At 40.5% G+C, this 20,590-nt stretch overlaps 2 protein-coding genes and 1 long non-coding RNA gene across 4 annotated transcripts in view; 2 read left to right on the top strand and 1 right to left on the bottom strand.

Annotated features, from left to right (window-relative positions):
* The window catches only part of reeld1 (reeler domain containing 1), a gene marked incomplete at its 3' end in the record, with an annotated part of 4,519 nt that extends 1,330 nt beyond the window's left edge, over positions 1-3,189 (top strand). The window contains exons 2-5 of the mRNA XM_083992570.1: positions 1-69; positions 211-532; positions 2,569-2,671; positions 2,888-3,189. The exon at positions 1-69 is cut by the window's left edge and continues 226 nt beyond it. Coding sequence (XP_083848696.1) covers positions 1-69; positions 211-532; positions 2,569-2,671; positions 2,888-3,189 — 796 coding nt within the window. The remainder of the gene's footprint in view (positions 70-210; positions 533-2,568; positions 2,672-2,887) is intronic.
* The window catches only part of LOC311002144, a 475,958-nt gene that overhangs the window by 237,572 nt on the left and 217,796 nt on the right, over positions 1-20,590 (top strand). The gene's annotated exons all lie outside the window — the stretch shown is intronic.
* Positions 5,157-18,831, bottom strand: slc10a7 (solute carrier family 10 member 7). Of its 2 annotated transcripts, XM_083992935.1 has the most exons (13): positions 18,647-18,831; positions 16,593-16,675; positions 16,336-16,472; positions 14,066-14,141; positions 13,879-13,917; positions 13,619-13,654; positions 12,973-13,056; positions 12,038-12,203; positions 11,138-11,189; positions 10,932-11,005; positions 10,269-10,414; positions 10,116-10,163; positions 5,157-7,841 (listed from the first exon to the last, which is right to left on the bottom strand). In XM_083992935.1, exons 1-12 carry the CDS (start codon positions 18,744-18,746, stop codon positions 10,143-10,145), a joined length of 1,014 nt encoding a protein of 337 aa, XP_083849061.1. In that variant the 5' UTR covers positions 18,747-18,831; the 3' UTR covers positions 5,157-7,841; positions 10,116-10,142. The 2 variants fall into 2 exon arrangements, with proteins under 2 accessions (XP_083849061.1, XP_083849060.1); XM_083992934.1 differs by lacking the exon at positions 10,116-10,163.

The raw sequence follows: 20,590 nt of genomic DNA, 5'->3' as shown, positions 1-20,590 counted from the left end.
ACAGCTGAAGAGAAACCTTTCGTTTGTGTGGAGAGCTCCAGATGCACCAATGGGAGACATCCGCTTCTAGTGAGTACAAGTCTGCCAATATCATAAGGGCAAATTTAGTCAATAGTCAACCACTAATGTCAAAATTTGGTTCATTATTTCCACAGATTTATGCACAATTTTTATTCAACAACACACAAACCCTTCTTTCTCTTATTGCAGTATCACTGTGGTGCAGTCCTACTTTGTGTACTGGGCAGGTATTGAATCTGCAGTTGTACAAGATGAGAGTCATACAACTCGGAGTGGCAGTAACACGGGTGGCTTGAACCGGATCGTTTTTGCATTACAGGAAGATGAGATTACTGCTGTGACAGGTATGCAAATTTTTGCAGTGATAAGTAAACATGAAGTAGGCATGGTGTACTTTTTTGTCTTTTCTGTCTGCACTTCATTGAAATCACTTTGTGGGTTTTTTTTTTTGTATCACCTTAATGTTTTTCAGCTCCCAGAACCACGAACAAACAAAGACACAAGACACTCAGTCTGACTACTTCCTTAGGACTCCCCACAACACAAAGCAGTAGAAGTCAAAGATACAAATCCCTCCACCCAGTCACTAATCCAGTCCTGGAGATGAACAGCACTAAAACACTGGCAGCCTTTGGAGATGACCACAACACTGATCAGCCAATTGATGAAAGAAACACCACTGAGACCTCAGGAACTCTTCAAAATGACACCACTGGTCGTGAAACTGATGGTAATGCAACTTCATCCCCTCCAGGTCTGATTGAAGAAGCACAGAATGACAATGGTCACACCAAAGACCCCAAAACCCCTCTATTCTCGTCCAATCGCCTTGTTTCCACAGCCTCTTTTTCCTCAGCTGACACTATAATGGAAGTTACTACCACTCTGTTGCCAAACATTAAAAAGCAACATTTAACAAGTCCTTTTTCCCTACTGCACTCCCTTGCCCCCTTCCCCCTTCTAAAGGATGTTGAGAAGGACAGAAAACAGATGACGTTTCCCACCATCTCTGAAACTAAGGACACAACGTTAAAACCCCAAACAACCACCACATCTTCAACGTCAACCAATCACAGCCTCCACAGTACAAGTCCTCAAATATCCAGTACCAGCAATCCAAGCCAACCAATACAGGATCAGACTGGTTCCATGAAGTTCTCAAATGCTTCATTGGAGCCTCAGAGAACTAGCGAAACCAAGACCCAGATGAGTCTACTTGAGGTTGGAAGCATTAGCCAGTCACCTTCATCCAAACCTTCTCCTGAGTTTCAAACATCCCCATCCAAGCCCTTTCTCCAGTCCAACACTGGTACTCGTCAGGGATCTCCAACCAATTCCTTCATCGAATCCAAAACCTCCTTACCAAACCTGACTCTCCAATCCAAATATCCTACCCAACAGTCCTTTCTTGAGTTCCACACTTCATCATCAGGACCCAAATCTTTGCCACAGCAAACCAATCCATCTCATCTCCAAACAGCTGCCCCTCTGAGCAGCCCACCTCAAACACAACCTCTGAGCAGCTTTCCCAGAACCCTGCCAGAAACTACCCCTACTCAAACTCAGGGCTTGCCCGACACAAGGAAGTCCCAATCTAACACACCACCTGAGGCTTCAAGTATCTCTCCCCAACCACCTGAGGCTTCAAGTATCTCTCCCCAACCACCTGAGGCTTCAAGTATCTCTCCCCAACCACCTGAGGCTTCAAGTATCTCTCCCCAACCATCGTCCCAGTCCCATTCCCCAACTGGTGCAGTCTCAGGACATACCTTTGACTGGAAGCAAACGAAATCATCAGAAACCCCTCAATCTTTGAGACCTCAATTTTTAACTCCAAAGTTTGGCCATACCGTTGCACTAGACAAGGGTAAAGAGGTCACAAATCTTCAGCCACAAGCAAATATCAAAACCATGAATCTTATATTTGGTGTTACACCCTCAACTACTCCCTTTCCTCCATCTACACCCCAATCAACTCTTCACCCATCAAACCCAACGTCCACTCATATGTTGCCTCCCACCACCCTTATTCATAGTAGCTCTTCTACTCCTCTTTATCCCTCTAAAGCTCCAACCCTGGTATCAACATCATCCATCCACTCTTCACCTTTTTCCACGAGAATCCAACCTCAAACAGCTCCAGTTCGTACTGCTCTTCCTTCTCCTTCCCCGATCTCCACACCTCCTCATTCATCTCCTGTCCAACCTTCCTCAACTAATCCTATGAATTCGCCAAACTCTTCCAATGATTCTTCACCAGCTCCCATGTTTTCCGCAGTTCCAACATTAACTTCTTCCTCGTCTCTTGTTACCTCCTCACACTTTATCACTGATTTGACCTCTTCATCACCCTCTTCTTCTACCATCTCCCCAGTGTTAACCTTCTCCTCTTCCTCAGTCGCCTCGCCAACCTCTACCATTTCCCCAGTGTCTACCTCTCCTCCTTCCTCACCCATCTCTACTTTTACCACATCCTCCTACTCATCGGGTTCTTCGTCTTCCTTTGCTTCATCTGTTCCCTCTTCTTCTTTTTCTACGTCCTTTCAGTCCACCTCTCCTCACCCAGGACCCTCCCCAGCTCCCCTACGATCTCTCTACAACCCCTTTGCGCCATCTTCTCCCCGTGGGCCATCCCAGAAGATAATCCCAGGTCAGAGTTTGCAAATCCAGAGCGACACTGCACCATCTGATCCTGAGCCCAATGTCACCCCGTCAACTCAAAGAGCAGTAGTAGTTCACCAAAACCCTGATCCTCATCCAAATCTGGACCCAAATGTCAAACTAAATCATGGCCATGACTTGAAACCAAACCTTCCCAACATTGATACGAAATCCAAACGTCCTTCCGTCCCCTCTGGATCTCCAGATAAGGGGGGAAACTATCCAGACATTATCCCCAGACACAGGGCTTTGGAGCTGGGCATGCTGCTGGGATGCTCGGCCGGCTTGGGCATGGTGCTGGTAGTCGGGGTAAGGTACGTGTACCGCCAGGCCTGTGGCAAACAGACAGAGGTGACACTGAACGACAGGGAGAGAGAATATGAGCGAGGAGAGAGAGGGCTGATCCATGTCCAGGAGTGCGGTGATTTGGTCAGAGTCCGGAGAATCAGAGAGAACAGTTTTGTGCTCCTGGCAGAGTATGACATACTGGCACCACCTGGAGACTGAATTACCAAATTATGATAACCCTTTTCTGAGTTTTCATCTTGTTTCTTTTAACAGACATGTGTGATCAAAGTTTTTTTTTTCTTCCTTCTGAGGTTTTTCAAATAACTCACTTGTGAAAACGAAGAAAAATGTTCCTGGCAAGTGTTTGTGCCTCAAGGGATTTCTGCCTCCAACATGTTTAGAGCTAAAACTACAATCTGCCTCCTCATAGAGAGTGGGAAATTTACAGATAGGCTAAGATGACATACACCATAATTTGGTGGATACGTTTTTTTTTTGTGTGTTTTTTCTTTCAGTGTACATCAGATTAATTGAAAAGATTTATAGGATAGTGACACAACAGTTGTAAATCCAACTATGTAGCTCTATGATTTGATAACTTGTTTGTATAAATGATTGACAAGCATGCTGTATCACTAACATGAAACATTAATACTTTGCATCATTGTTAGTTGTCATGTCATATGGATGTACTTATAACAAGTGCCTATAATTACCTGTACAAACCTGCTCAGTAACACTCATATGTCACATACCAGACACACCTACATTCAGGTACAAGACAATAGTGAGGACATCTAAGCTGCACCTGAGTGACAACCCTCAGTTACATTTTATATAACTTCAGCAGTGGTTGTTTTTTTTAAATAATAAAGTATATTTTCAGTACCAGATATCGTGTACTTCTTAACTCGTGTGCTGTAAAGATTCATGGATGGCAGGCAGCGCTGGTTGCTTAGTCATTTCAAATCACTTGGGTCTCGTTGTGATAGAAGCGGCACAAGGCTGGTGGGGTCTGTTGGCAGGGCTATAGCCATAGACTTATTTTACTATTATTTCACCAAATGATTTGACAGAAGTGCCATCTGTCCAAGACAAGTTGGCTCGGTGAACTTATAGGGAAGCTGCCAATATATCCCCGCGTGTTTTTCCCCCTCTTGGTCAGAAAACAAATACAAGAATTCATTATGAAATGTTTGTGTGTGAACTGGTCCTGAGGATGAAGCATTGATTAGATAGAGACACAGTAAAATGCAGACCTCCACCAGGCTTAAAGCAGAAGTAAGTGATATATTTGTGTTAATATAAGTCTTAAATAGTTATATCTTCCGACAGCAATCACTTACATAGAGTGTTTGGTCTGAAACACGGGTCTGTCAGTCACTCTGCTCTGCTCTGAGCCGAGGAGAAAACATTTATCGTATCCTACAGTTTTTATCCAATGAGGAGAGAGAACGGCATGCAGGGCTGTGTGTGCAGCCAAGGAACGCCGTGAATGTGGTGACGTAGGGACGAGGACTGTTATGGTGCGTTCAAGGCAACTCGTAACTCGTGTTTTTCCGACCTGTGAAGTGGTACCAGTTCGATCTGGTACGAGTTCACGGGTCGGAAGTTACGAGTGGCCGTTATAGTGACTTTCACCGGTAAAACAGGTCGGAAAAACACGAGTGGGTTGCCTGGAACGCTACAAAGTCGTAAGTTGTGACTTGAAGCTGTAATTTACGGTTTCAAAAGCCTGCCTGGAACGCAGCATTAGCCAAAACGACTGGATCGCTTACTTCTGCTTTAAGATACAAACATTTAAATTTAAGGTAAATGATCCACACCTGAAACCAAATTTAATGGGTTCTTTCCTGGATCTTGTCTCGTCCCTCCACCAAGTTCAGGTCAATGCGGTCCAGGGCTTTTAGTGAAATCCTGTCCACAAACAAACGAATCAAAAGACGGACAGGGTATAAAAGACATTGGGTCAATACACATCTATTGAAAAAAAACATAATTCTTGTGTCTAATACCTCAAGCAAACAAAGTAACAAAGGCATCAGACCAACAATGTATTCATCCCTTTGATGCTTCACCTATGTTACAATTGGTAAAAACTCCCTGCTATTACCTTACCTGTCCAAAAGATGGTAGTGATTGCAAAGAAACAAAAACAAAGCTTTTCATATATTTGTTTTTTTTAATTTCCTCATACTTTATTTTTAAATAAACAAGAAAGGAAGACCCATTCACACCCCACTCATTAGTTTTCTTCTCAAAATATACTATTGGCAGAACAATCACACTGTAAACAGAGAATGACTGTAACCTTGACTGTCCCTGGACAGAGCAGCGTGATGACCAGTGAAATGACACTGAAGGCTTTTACAATGTCCATAGTAACAGTAGCTGAGTCCATCATGAAGGAACGGTACAGTAGGTGTCTGAGAATGATGAATTATTTTTAAGAAACGGAAAAATTTTGCTTCTTTGTGTGTATCGAGCTGGTTACCACAGATACAACACACTGACCTTGAGGTGTTTTTTTCATCACTTCATCGCATATTTGAAATCTACATAGAGGGATATGAACATTCCCAGTAGGTCACAGTAAAAAAAAAGGGATGCCTCCTCCACCAGACACTGTACATCCAGAAAAAACAAGGACTTTTATGATATTAGAGGATCTGACAAAAGCCCCAAAATCACATTCAATTATAAGGTTGTTCAGTATCCAAGGCGAGAACTCTGAATCACCATGTGTTCCTCCAATATCGGCACCTCACAAACACAGTATTGTTAAGGTTAAGGGTCATGGTTATATGGTGAAGATAGTGGAGCATTCAGCAGGTAAAGAGATATTTCTTGAAAAAAAATGATAGCGACCAAAAACAGACGGAAACACTGGACCGGAAATTTCATGATATTGTTGCTCCAAAACTTCCAGGTTGAGTAGATTAAAAACTGTTTGCCAAGTAAGTGGCAAAACAAGTTTCTGGAAAGATCATGGTTTGAGAAAGGATAAAGGGTGCACTACTTTCTGAACGGGCACTTTAACATTGGCACTAGATATAACTTTTGAACATAATACACAGAGATACTGGACTGGGAATGCAGTATGAAGTATATAGTCCATAGACTGGTCAGGAGAAAGGTCCTCACCATGTGTCTACAGCAGGTTGTCACACTGCAAAAACTCAAAATCTTTCCAAGAATATTTGTCTTATTTCTTGTCAAAATGTCTCATTTCTAGTCAAAACTAATCTCTTTTCACTTAAAATAAGACTCATCACCTAAAAATTAACTTGTTTTTAGATCATTTTCATTTGTTTCAAACTAATTTTCACTTGAAATAAGTAGAAAAATCTGCCAGTGAAAGCAAGTTTTTTGTGCTTGTAATAAGAAAGAAAAACTTGCTCCACTATCAGATTTTTCTACTTATTTCAAGTGAAAATCTGCTTGAAAGAAGTAAAAAGTGTCTAAAAAAAAGCTGCTTTTTATGTGATGAGTCTTATTTTAAGTAGAATGAGATTGTTTTGACTAGAAATAAGATAAATATTCTTGGTAAGATATTGAGTTTGCAGTGCAGGAGGAGGTGCCCTTGTGTAACATGAAAGCCCTTCAAGATTTTTAACTGAACATTCAATGGAGATCAGAATTCGTGTAAAACTGGATTAGACTGTAAGGCTACGTAGCAAGAGCAGTGAACCGTTTAGAGAAAAAATCCTGACTGAACGCCGAACAGCGAGCGTATACAAATATGTCCGATTGGTCCACTGTCTTAAAAACACTGTGATCCGTGTGGGAACGGACTCGGAGTAACAGTCTTTATTCGAAGTCTTGTGTTGCAGCTCCAGCTCTGATTGGTTGGGATTGATGATACATTCACTGTCACTGAGCTGAACGGGTGTTCCTGGTAACCTTGCTCCAGATAAAACGTTTTCACATCTTACATTTGGATATTTGGACATTTGGATTCACAATCTCAGTTTTTCCCCCCCCCCAAGACATTCATTTCTTTAAACTGGATTTAAAAATGTGGTTGGTGGAGTACAATAAAACCGGACTACTTCACTAAGACTTAGAATAGGGTATCATCAGCATACGGATGTGTTTAAACCTTCATTTTGACGACTTTGGTTATTAAATTAGACTCCCCACTACTGATGCCCATGTTGTACCTTCATTATTCGGATTGATTAATCCATTATCTGAACACCTCTCACCACAGGACTGCTTCTTCTCAACAAATGCAAACCTTATTTGATAAATTGTCAAAAACCAAGATAATATTATACTGTATATTAAAAGTCAGGTCAACCAGAATAAGTTTGTTTCTATCAAGCGCATAAATGTAACAAACGTCCACGTCATCTGGCAGTGAGAGCTAGAAGAAAGACAAGAGTAGAAAAAGGTAGAAAACAGCAAGAAAAACAAATGGTCCCGGTAACGTCACCCAGTAACTCTGTCCTGTAACTCCACCCATCCTGTTCCTGTTGGCAGGTGTTTTTCGTTTTGGTTTGTTTGAACAAAACAAACAATTAAACAAAAACGCCGCTGTGCTTCTTTTGCAGGATTTTCGGGGGGATATTCCATATAAAAATAAAACATATACTTTTTGCTTCTTTTAAATATAAAAGAAAATATATGACGGAAATACGAAAGAGAAGTTCTTTGTTGTCGTAGAAACTGAGAAAATCGAGGCGACTAGCCGATCTGGTCTCCACCACCGCCATGACGCTGAGGTCTCTGTTGATTGGTTGATATAAGGCACATGTGACTACGGTCTCCATCCGCTTTAGTCCACTTTGTATCACAGTAAAAAACTCCATCAAAACACACCGGCTCCATCCGGGTCAGACGGGCTGTAAGGCCGACAGCTTCACCGCCTGGGAGAGAGGACAGAAACACAGAGTGAGATGATCAGCCTGACAGATGTTCAGGGCCGGCCGCTGGCATAAACCCTCTATGCGGTTGTTTAGGGCCACAGCCGTTAGGTGGGGGGCCACATGATCAGAAAGGTACCAGGGTTCATCAAGTCATTTAAACATCCTGAGGTCTGCACGTGCACGCTATGAGCTTTATATGTAATTTGAAGTCAATATTCAGCTTCTTTTATCTCACATTTGAGACATTTGGTGAAAATAGAACGGCAGAATGACAACATTTGTGCTCAAAAAGCAATCTGACAAAATTTCATTTTAGACTTGTTTTCTACACTTGTCTATTACTGTATTCATATCCTATTTCAAGCACCAAAAACAGTTCATTCTCATGACTGAAGGTGTGTTTTCATAAGGGATTTGAAATTTTTCAAAAAGCAGACCTCAAATTTCCAGCATTTGGCCTAAATTATTTCTTTATACAGTGTTCTAGGACAAATTGGCCTCAGTGTGCTTACAGCGGAGGTTCTAATATTTAGACATAAAACACTTATTGTTACATCTGCAAGTATCTTAAAAAGATAAATTTAAGAAAATATGTAAAAGTCGAGAAAATGGTCTCAAACCTCAGAGGACATAAACACGTCTGTATTCAGTTTTAACCAGTGATTTGGTGTTTGCGCTTAGAGTGCAGGGCCACAAACAAAAATCTTGTTTAGGGGCCACCAAAATCCTAGGGCCGGCCCTGCAGATGTTAAATCTGACTAAAGGGAATGAGAAATTCGTTATATCTGGTCTTAAATGTGGTAAAATCTGGTCAGTGAATCCACCGCCACCACCAGGAGCAGCTGAAAACTGAAAACTTGAAATTGAACACATCAATTTTCTCTGATTCTGTGAGTGTGGTGAGAATTACAGGTTGCAGAAAACACAAACAAACAGAAACATGTCCTCAATCATCCATCCCCACAAATAAACTGGAGGTGAATTACATTTAGTTTCCATTGGTAACTGAAATCATCATAATCATCATCATCGTCCACCACCCTCAACCCAGTCCAAACCCACTGATACTTGACCAAAGTGCAGCTGGTGAGTTTGCAGCAGCGAGTCCAGCAGGAGAGTTTGCAGATTGTTTCCCTGACACTAGGGGGAGCTGTTGCTGTTGCACCAAGATCTGATTTTTTTTGGTTTAAAAAGTTTTTTAGCTCAATAATAATCTGAGCATCCTGCTGGACACACTGTCACAGACTCATGACAGATTTACAGCTCCGATTACAAAGAGGAAAAATAATTTATTGTTGGTGTTTCTTAAAATCATTTCATTGAGTTGTTGTTCAGAGGCTTGTACTACAGAGCAAGGTTTAAGGTTATCAAGCTAACTTCAGGTTTAACTCTGGGTTTTCAGTCTCATTGTGAAATCTCTGATGTCAAGATCAATGATCTGTCTTTACTAGGGATGTCACGATTACTTGTTTTGACAATTAATCGTGGTATTAAACGCCACAATTAATTAATCGTAAAGATTCCTAAATACCGTTACTTTCCCAAAAAGATGATGTTGGAACCATATTGGCAGATGTGTGGAAAAATAAAGGTAAATGCACAGATACTGGTCCATTTAACTAACGTAACTAATACTCCTTCGTAGTATTAGGGCCATCCAAATCCAGGCAAAAAAAAAGAGAAAAAAAGCTGAGAAAAAAAGGAACAAAACAAAAAATAAAGGGTAAAAAAAAGGAGGGGGGGGGGGCAAAAAAAGCCAGGTTAAAAAAAAAAAAACGTAACGTTGAATTGGTAGGAATTTAAATGTTACTGTGTCATTTTTAATAAAAAAAAAAAGCAAAACAAAACAAAAAACTATTGAAATTAACACAAATATTTGGTATAAACGACAATTTATGACCTGAATATTTCAAACACTTCCCCTGGGGATTAAGAATTGGTCATATATTAATAGATACTTGAAATATTTTGTGTAAACAACGAGTAATGTAATTATATTTTGACTATATTTGATTTTACACATTCATAGTGTTGTGAAATTAATTAATGCATAATAATCATGATAATCGTAACACCGTGATTATTTCTCTGACAATAATCGTACCAAGAAAATGTATAATCGTGACATCCCTAGTCTTTACTTTTGGATACAGTGGTAACAGAAATTATCTGCGTGTATCAGTTTCTCTTCTTTAATTTGTAATTCTTGTAGCCAGAGAGGAAAACCCAGGTTAAGTTTGTAGCACAGGCCTCTGGAGTCAGCTCTCTACTCACTCAGGTCGACCGTGTTGGAACGCGGCCCTATCTCAACAACAGACTAGACTGTAGGAGAGGAGACAAGGTGTTGGGAGGGTTAGTGTTGGGATGCGGCCTGCTATTTTTGGATCGTTGGATCAGTGATGGATGCAACACGACAGCGTAGCGTACCTTCTGCCGGCTCGTCATCCAGCCGCGGATGGTCGGTACGAGGACGGAGCCGAGCAGGATCTGAGCCGGGTGGTAGATCAACAGAGGGACTGAGATCAGAGAGAGGTGCTCGTAGCCCTCGAACACGATCTTCAGCATGGGGATACCTGGATCACACAGAAACACATATAACAGATTCTGATCTTAAAAAATGTATGCGGTTATAATTAAACAAATAAATACAGAAAAAAATAAATGATTTTGAATGATAAATAATTTAATTTCAGAATGCAAAATATATTGTTGCTTTTATTTATTTATCCATATACATTTTATTGTCTGTATGCTAATGAGGTAGACTGTCCTACCTTCTGTCTGACCACTATGCTTTTCATTTTTGTTTAATTTAGTTATAGTTTGTTTGTTTTTTTACAAGATTTTTGGACTGACCATCCAAAACAGCCTCTACATTTTTTTGTTACATTGAATTATGTATTCTTTTGTAACTTCTCTCTCTAAAACTAAGGATTCACACAGTTATTTGAAAGTTTGCTTTCGACTGGATTCAGAAATTAAAGATTCAGATTCAGCAAGACTACAGAAGTTTTTGTGTTTTAAATTTGTCATCTTGCTGCACGTTTTAAAAAAAGGACACATGACTTTTATTAACCAGGGTGAACCTACCCAGAGTCAGTGATTTGTGTGTGGAGCAGAACACGATGGCGACGGTGTCTGAGGGGCTGAATCCTGAGCCGGACCTGCACAGGAAGTAAAAGTTGTTAGTCAGGATGTATGAAATTAAGTTTCATCTGTAGGAACTGAGACTGAGACTGCTGTGTCTGAGAGAGAAGAGGCAGGAGACAGAGGAGGAGGAGGAGGAGGAGACTCACCTGGTAGAAAAGGCGAAGGTGAGCAGCATGAAGCTGAGCTGGATGGAGAAAACTGCAGAGAACAGAAGAAAAGACAGATTTCACTTCAGTGTCTAAATAAAACATTTATTTACCTCTCCTGTAGAAACACATCACATGGAAATAGATAAAATGTTATTTTTTGTAATTTCACCTGTTGTGATCCTATTGCTGTAGTTTGTATCTCACAGTCACAACTTCCAATTTCTGTTATTTTATCTTTTATTTTACATTTTTTGGTGTCTCCCAAAAAGGGGCGGAGCCACAGGGGGTAAAGACCATAGACTGTAAAAAACATGGACGTACAGTAGCACCCGTGACGTCACCCATTGGTTTTGGGGAGTCGTTTTTGTGACTCAAATATGGCGGCCTGGACAGCGCCATGTTGGATTGGCCGGCCGAGAACCCGCCCACTGGCCTCGAAGCAGCTGTCCACGGAGCTGCTCGGACCTGTCACTCAACGTTTCCGCGCCCTAATTGGCCAGAGTTTTAACCTTATAACAGTAAAACGGTAGAGTTAAAAAAAAATTCACCCCCCTCAGAGTGTGTGCGGGGGTAGAAACTATCGATTGAGACAAAAAAACGTTCTGACACCAGGCTTTTAACATGTTTATTGAGGATGTAAAGTCGGCGATTTTAACATGGGGGTCTATGGAGATTTGCTGCTTTCTGACACCAGCCCCCAGAGGAAGAAGAGGGGATTGCAGTTTTTTGAACGCGGAAGTGAGCTTCACTTCTCAGACCGACAACTGCTCCCTTGGTAAAGACATCTAAAACTAGAGCGGGGGCATTGTATTGTTCGGTATTTGGCCAATCAGATTACAGATTACACACACACACCCAGACACACACACAGAGACAGAGACAGTGTACTCTACTGACTGATGAGGACGACCAGCAGCAGGCTGGTGGGGTCCAGCTCGATGTTGGGGTTACTGAAGGTGTCGCAGAAGGTGGTGTAGATGATCATGAGGAGGACGGCGCTGCTGACGGTGCCGAACGGAGGCTTCCTCCGCTCGAGGAACTCCCTGAGGAAACTCCTGCACACCTGCAAACACACACACACACACACACACACACACACACACACACACACACACTTTAGACAGTTCGTCTACACCAGTGGTTCTCAACCTTTTGTACATCAAGGACCCCTAAATTGACACAAATTAGACCACGGACCCACATTGGACCAAATTTAGAAGTAAACACCAGAAATACACAAATATTTGTTCTGAGACTGAAGAACATTACTTTTTTATACTTTTAAATTACGGCCAATGGCGTGAATTTTTGGAAATATTATAGAGAAATTTCTGGAAAAAAGTGGTCCAATTTCTCCAAAAACATTTCTAGGAAGAAGTGGTAAAATTTCTCGTAAAAAATGTTCAAAATAAAAATAAAAAAGTAAACATTTTCTAGAAAAAAGTGGGAAAATTTCAAAAACAAAAAAGTTTTTAAAAAATCTAGAAAAAGTGGTAAGAAAAAAAAAAAAAAAAAAAAAAAACTTCTAGAAAAAAGTGGTAAAATTTCTCGCAAAAAAATGTTCAAAATAAGAAAGTAAAAAATTTCTAAAACAAAAAAGTGGTACAATTTCTAAAACAAAAAAGTAAAAAATAGTCTAGAAAAAGTGGTAAAATAAAAAAATAAAAAATACTTCCAGAAAAAACACAAAGGTACATTTTCAAGAAATAAATTGGGGACCCCCTTCAGATCTCTCAAGGACCCCTAGGGGTCCCCGGACCCCAGGTTGAGAACCACTGGTCTACACAACATTCAGAAGTCTATCTGTGTTCGACCTGGACAGCGCTTCCTACCTGACCCAGGATCAGAGGCACCACGACTGTCATGAAGAGCTGAGAGAAGATGGAGGAGAAGGGAACGGAGGACGAAGAGCCGAGCTGGAGGAGGAGGAGGAAGAGGAGGAGGAGGAGGAGGAGGAGGAGGAGAACCACCAAGAATTACTGGATTTTCATCACTCACCCATTAAAATATAAAAAGTATTTTAATATTTCAGCTGCTTGAGGTGAAGCCGATTTAATCTTCATCTAAAATGTATCAGATTTTATAAACTCATGTGTTTTGTGTGTGAAAAAATGTCTTAAGTGAAAAGGAATTAGAGAAACTAAAACTGTTGGATGAATTCGCAGTAAATTATACAATATTAATATTTCACTGGAGTAGTGGAAGAATAAAGTCGTTTAAAATGAGCGAAACATCACCAGGGCCTCGAACGAGAAGATAAATACAGAAAATAACACTGACAAGAGATTACAATCTATAAAGAAATACATCAAATGTCTAAAACCATGATGAATGTTCATTTATAATAACAAATAAATATAAAAACTGATGAAATGAAAATGTTATTTTTCTGAGAATAAATGAATAAATAAGTGAATAAATAACGAGTGTGTGTTGTTGTCAGGTGTTATTGAACCTGAGCAGGTGCGACTGACTTACAAACAGCAGCAGCAGCACTGGAGTCACTACGATTCCCTGCAGAGCACAAACACACACACCGTTACAGCTGCGACTGCTCACACACACACACACACTCACACACACACACACACACACACACACACACACACACACACACACTCACACACACACACACACACACACACACACACTTCATTCATCACTGTCGTTACGTTTGAGTTTAATTAATTAAAGTTCAGTCACGTTCGTTCAGTCTCGACCTCACGACGACGACTCACCAAGAAGCTCCCGAACGCCGAGTTGAAGATGGCAGCAGCCTGGGAACACACACACACACACACACACACACACACAATATATATATACGGTCAGTTGCCATGACAACAACGTTACTCCATTGTGTCATCTGCTTTGCTTCGCTTTGCTAACGTGTGATGTGTGATGTGTTTGAGAGCGCATTTTTACCTCGTTGCCCCCGACGGCCTTGGTGAGGATGACGGCGGAGGAGACCGGAGGGGGCATGCAGCTCACCGTCTGTAACCTAGGCAACCGCAACACCAGGAGGATGAAGAGGAGGAGGAGGAGGAGAGAGGGAGAAGAGGAAGAAGAAGAGTCATCATCATCAGATCTTTAATTTCCTCCGTCCCCCGTCAGAGGACACTCTGACACAACCTGTTCAACAGGTTTCGCACTTTATCACAGTTTTTGGGTCATTGTTTCATTTTTAATTATAATTTGGTAACACTTTATTTTAAGGGGTCCTTGTTCCTGTGTATCTACCTAATTAATTACAGTGTAATTACCTATATAACCGTATGTAATAACATGTACTTACATAGTAAATACATAGTGTATTTTGGTGTACTTATAGGTCCTTGTTACACTTGTAATAAGAAATGCTTGTGCAAAGAGAGGCCACTTTGGCATTTCTTATTACAAGTGTAACAAGGACCTGTAAGTACACCAAAAGACCCCTTAAAATAAAGTGTTACCTATAATTTTTCCAGGGATTAAAAACTGGTCACGTGACTTTTCCGCCTCTTTTCCCGCCTTTTCCCTCTCATCTGAGTGTCGTCGTCGTCGTAGCGACCTGGACATCCTCAGAGACGGTGCCAGTCAGTGATGCTGTATCCTCCTGACTCGTGCGTCATCTGTGATTTCAAAGCGCCCCCATGTGGCGTGGAGAGTCATTACACCGAAACACAGAGAAGCTGCGTTCAAGGACATCACGACTATTTGAGCTTCAGATACATTTGTCTATTTTTTCTCCTCCAGTTAATAAATTTTTTTTTTTTTTTTGAATGATTGTCTTGTTTTAAATGTGTTTCCTTTTAATTTGTCCAGCAAACAACGTGACACAGGGAGAACGGCGTCTCGTCCCATGTTACTGTAAACGAGGTTTTTCATGAAAGTGACAATAAAAATTGAACTGAATTGACTAAGTTTGATTTTCCAGAGGAATATGTATAGTTTTTTTAAGAGTTTCCAAATAAAAAAGACTTTACAATCAACTCCATTCATTCATCATCACAGTTAATGAGACGTAAACTGTCTATTTGATTTAAATTGATTTAGAAATTTTAAATTGATTTAGAGCCCGTGGAGAGAAATATGAGGAGTGAAATGGAGGAGGGCGAAAGTGCGCAGGGAAGAAAACCGTCCAAAACCGGCCAGGCAGAGGGTCAAATCAAGAAAGAAAATTTCAGGTTGTTCATAATGTGTTTTGTAAAAGGAGAGTTCACTCTAAATTCTGGTCAAATAAGGACTTAAATAACTTAAATAATTATAAAACAAGGTTATGACTTTGGCAGACTTGGATTTTTTTTATTGTTTTGTTTTGAGATTATGTGGGAGGATTATTTTGGGATTATTTTGTTATATGTATTTAGTGGTATTATGTATAGATTATTGGCATTTTTAACGGTATATTTGTGTTTTGTTCTTTTGTATGTTTTCATTATCTTGAGTCTGATGTAGAGAATTTACTGTACATCCTGTAACAGACGTATGTTTTATTCAATTTCATTAAACTAACTGTAAACATCTTCATAATGTACTAATAATACAAAAGGAAAAATTCAAACTTCTTTTTATTTATAGGTTATCAGGCTGTTATTTTACTGGTCCGGCTGTTTGAGGCCCCTGAACTGACTTTGAAATGAGTTTGACAGCACTGACTTAGAGCAGGAGGAATAGCTGATGCTGTTGTGCTAATGAAGATCCTAATGAAGAAAGAAAGAAAGAAAGAAAGAAAGAAAGAAAGAAAGAAAGAAAGAAAGAAAGAATCTTCCACATTTAGATACGATCTGTAGGCATATAAAATTAAGAGATTTTTTTTGTTTTATTTTTAATTTAAACTAGTACTTTTATCTTTTTAACAATTACAGCTCAAAAGCAGTATTTCTAATAATTTTCACTTTGGGAACCCCCTGATTTAGAGAGTTGAAGTTAGCAAAACGGTCGTAAAGAAAAAGGTTTGAACAGGAAGCGGCTAAAAGAGATAAAAACTGAGAGTTTCTCCTGAAGCTCGACTGGATGTCGAGGGCGGTTTCATCCACACAGAGCTCCGACTGTGGCCACCGGCGCCGTGAATGAGGCTCTTTCACTCTGTACATTACTCACTGCTCAGGTACAGTGGATAAAGGAGGTCATTCACACACACACACACACACACACACACACACACACACACACACACACACACACACACACACACACACACACGTGCTTCCTACCCTCTGAGCAGCCATTGGTCGATGGCGGTCAGCGCGAGCACTCGGAGCAGCAGCCACACGGCCAGAGGGAAGAAGACGAGTGTGAAGGACTGAACGAACAGATGGAGGCGAACGTGGAGCAGAGCGCTGGTCAGCTCCTAAAGAGACAGAGAGAGAGACAGAGAGAGAGAGAGAATAACACTCCTCCATCAGAGTTTCTGTGTGATTTCCATCGTGGCGTCAAGTCTCCTCGTCTTCCTCCTCCTCCTCTTCCTCACCTCTGTTTTTAGCGACAGGCCGCTGTTGAAGAAGATGAGCGAGACGGCGACGTAGGCGATGGTGATCTCTGGCTTCAGTGGACCTGAGAGAGAGAGAGAGAGAGGGAGAACAGGTTTATTTACCACTGAAACTATGGCAACCAAGAATCTAACACATCCCATAGTATCATAGAAACACTGGTAATGTTATTTTTACACTACACCAAAAGATATTATTTCATTTATATATTCACATTTTCCATCTACTTCAATTGTATGTATGGTTTTACATTTTTACTGTAACATTTTTAAAGGGATAGTTCAACATTCTGGCAAATTGGCCTATTGCCATAATCCCTATAGTCATAGCAGTAGGTTCGTTACCTTTAATTGTCGGTGCAAGCTGTTTTTAGAATGGACAGAGTTGTTTTAGAGGGAAATGCAGAGACTGCTTGCTGAAAAACTGCCCCCAATGGAAACGTGCATCAGCGGTTTTGCATGAATTTCCCTCTAAAACAACTCTGTCTGGTAACGTTCTGTTATTATCTCATAGCGTGGTGAATGTGCAGGTCACAACTTGTCCACCAGAGCGTTGTGGAGTTGTTGGATTGTGTATTTGATGAGTTTGATGAGGGAAACCAAGAAATCCCATTAGCCTCCGTAGCGTAGCTCTGAGCAGCTCGCGGCTCTGCTCCGCCGTTCTAAAAATAGCTTGCACCGACAATTAAAGGGAACAAACCTACTGCTGTGACTATAGGAATTATGGCAATGGGCCAATTTGCCAAAAATGCTGAACTATCCCTTTAAGTCTCTACTTAAAAAACACATTTCTTTCATTTCGCATTTCCTGATTTTATCTGAGTTGCTGTTTCCAACAGTTTTTACCTGTTTGTTTCTATACAGCCCTGCTGGTTTTACTGTCATTTTAATGTTTAATTTGATCCCATGTGACTTTATTTTACTGTTTTAACTGTTATCCTTGTTTTTCCTTGTCCTTCTTTTTTATGTGTGTACTGTACAAGTGAGTGCATAAACAAGAGTCAAATTCCTTGTATGTCTACTCTGTACATACTTGGCAAATAAATCTGAAAAATCTGAAAAAAGCTGCCTGCCGGTCACTGTTATGTCACGAAGCAGGAGTTTCCCAGGAGCACCTGAAGGCAGCACGCCAGTAGACAGTAGCAGCAGCAGCAGCTCAGGATCTTATCTAATCAGCAGCAGGATAAGGATGTGGAGGTGTGTGTGTCTGTGTGTGTGAAGGCACTTATCAGTCACTCCACACACACAAACACACACACACACCTGTCATTTCTGCTGCGGAGCCTCTGAGGTGGAGGCAGGTGAGTGAGCCACACCTGGATAAAACCCACAGCTGTCTGATTAATGACGATGATGATGATGAGGGAGTAAAAAAAACAAAAAAAACAGATGATGTGAACCAGCTGTGCCCGCGAGGAAGAGGAGGAGGAGGAGGAGGGAGTGACGTCCAGATGTTGACATGAGCTGCTGCTGAATGCAACGTGTCACTACAGCGCCAGGTAACACACACACAGACACACACAAACACACGAACCACTATGAAGGCGTGTGTGTGTAGTGTACTCGCGTTACTTCATCTATAACGAGTTCCCATTTCCATAATAGCCACATTTTTACAACATGTTTCGCTTTTGCATCAACATTTTCATTGATTTTGAACATAATCAATGATACTCTAAAATGTTGTACTTCGGGATACTTTCATGTTCATGTTTTTAACCCAAAACTGATCGAAAACCAGAACTTACCCAAACCCAAACCCAAAAAAACCCCAAAAGCTCCTTCCGGAACTAACAGATAAAAACTAAAAGTATAAAAGTTTGTAGTTTAAAGTTAAAAACACACTGATGTTGATGTTTGTTCAGACTCTAGTAGTTTGTCTTTAACACGTGATGATGATGATGAGATAAAGATACAGACAGGAAACTGATCCAGAGTCTGGTACCAGCAGCACACACACACAAACATCAATACATGTTTAAGGACTTCATTGAACTTCAGTTGTGGTTTAACTCCACACACACCGACACACTCACCTCCCCTGACGCCGACGCTGGGCTTCAGTTTGGCGGATAAGATGACCAGCACTATCCCGATGATGAACCACTCCTTCCGGACCCTCGCCAGCAGGCCCATCTTCTCCGCTTCTCCCCGCCGGCCGCAGCGTCTCACAGGCCGGACTCGAGCTGGACGACTCCTCCGCTGCTTCTGCTGCTGCTGCTGCTGCTACTCCGGAGGGTTTTTTTTTTTTAACTGTCAGAAAACACAAGCAGAACAAACCGGAGCCACTTCCGGACACGTGGTCTTTAGAGCGCGACCGTAAAGACGGAAAAAGAGGCGCAACAGAGTTTCTTCGATTACCGTAATACATGTAATAGGCCTACATAAGATTTTTTATTGACCCCACAAACTTATAATAACGCTGCTTCTGCTGCTCCTGGAGGTTTTTTTGTTTGTTTGTTTGTTTTTACTGTCAGAAAACACAAGCAGAACAAACCGGAGCCACTTCCGGACACGTGGTCTTTAGAGCGCGACCGTAAAGACGGAAAAACAGGCGCAACAGAGTTTCTTCGATTACCGTAATACATGTAATACATAAGATTTTTTATTGACCCCACGAACACCGCAGTGAAGTTAGTTTTAAGTTGGATATTTGACAGACATTCGCTCCTTCTCAATACATTAAAAAATCATATAAAATATTACATGTGTTTAAATGCAATAAAAACAGGTGTGTGTCATAGAGGAGGCTTAGCTCTACCATCCTGTGTTGATTTTGAGTCAACAGGTCACATGAATTTTTTATATATTTTATACAGTAAATATGAGTGTTAGAGCTCAATAACTCCCAGGTCATGTGACCTGTTGGCTCAAAATCAACACAGGACAGAAGATCTAAGTCTCCTCTATGACACACACCTGTTTTTATTGCATTTAATATTTTATATGCATTTTAAATTGATTTTATACAGTAAATATGAGTGTTAGAGCTCAATAATTCCCAGGTCATGTGACCTGTTGGCTCAAAATCAACACAGGATGGTAGGGCTAAGCCTCCTCTATGACACGCACCTGTTTTTATTGCATTTTAACACATGTAATATTTTATATGAATTTTTAATGTATTGAGAAGGAGCGAATGTCTGTCAAATATCCAACTTAAAACTAACTTCATTGCGGTCCCACAAACTTATAATAACCTTATAACGAATTAAAAACATGCACATTGGTCACTAAATTTGACCAATGTGTTTAAAACTGTGCCATCTCGTTATCTTGTTCTGTTTCTGCAACTTTCCTTCTTGTAAACAGCCTATGCCTTTTCGGTCATATAGAAATCCAAATTGTATACGTATAATATCATGTTCTGTTGAATGGATGAAATAAAGACTTCACTATGTACAAAAATGTATATATCACAAAAATATGCACTGTTATGTACAAAATGTTATCTAAATTGAGAAAAAACTACATATGTTTGGTTGGAGATATTGTACAGTGTGGGTGGGCATGAATACAAGTAAGTGTACAGCTTGTATGAACTGAGCAAGATAAAATACACAAGGATAAATTATTCAGTAGAGAGAAATGTTATAAATACAACAGAGTGAGGTAGTAGAGTGTAATACCCCTGTCACATACAAGGAATTTCTTCTTTTTTTTCAGTTACAGATTAGTATTTCAACTCAGATTTGACATAAATAGGACATGGAGGAAAGTCTGGAGCCATGGCCAATTTATTTAAAGTTACATTGTTAAAGGTATTCATTTAAACGTTGACATCATGTCCAAAATTATTCATACCGCAGTGATACCAAGACAAAAGGCCATAGGATGTTCAAACAAACCGTTCCCTTTAAGGGTCTAAAGTGTTTAAAATGATTTTCAATGTTTCTTGTTTTGTTTTGTTTTGTTTTGTTTTTACCAGTTTTGTTAACATGTTTGTGACATTTCAGTCATTTTCATGTCAACGCAAGACT

The sequence above is a fragment of the Trachurus trachurus genome (assembly GCF_905171665.1).
Source record: "Trachurus trachurus genome assembly, chromosome: 18".
Classification (NCBI taxonomy): domain Eukaryota; kingdom Metazoa; phylum Chordata; class Actinopteri; order Carangiformes; family Carangidae; genus Trachurus; species Trachurus trachurus.
Note: the sequence above shows the minus strand (reverse complement) of the source record. Positions and strands in the feature narration are given on the sequence as shown.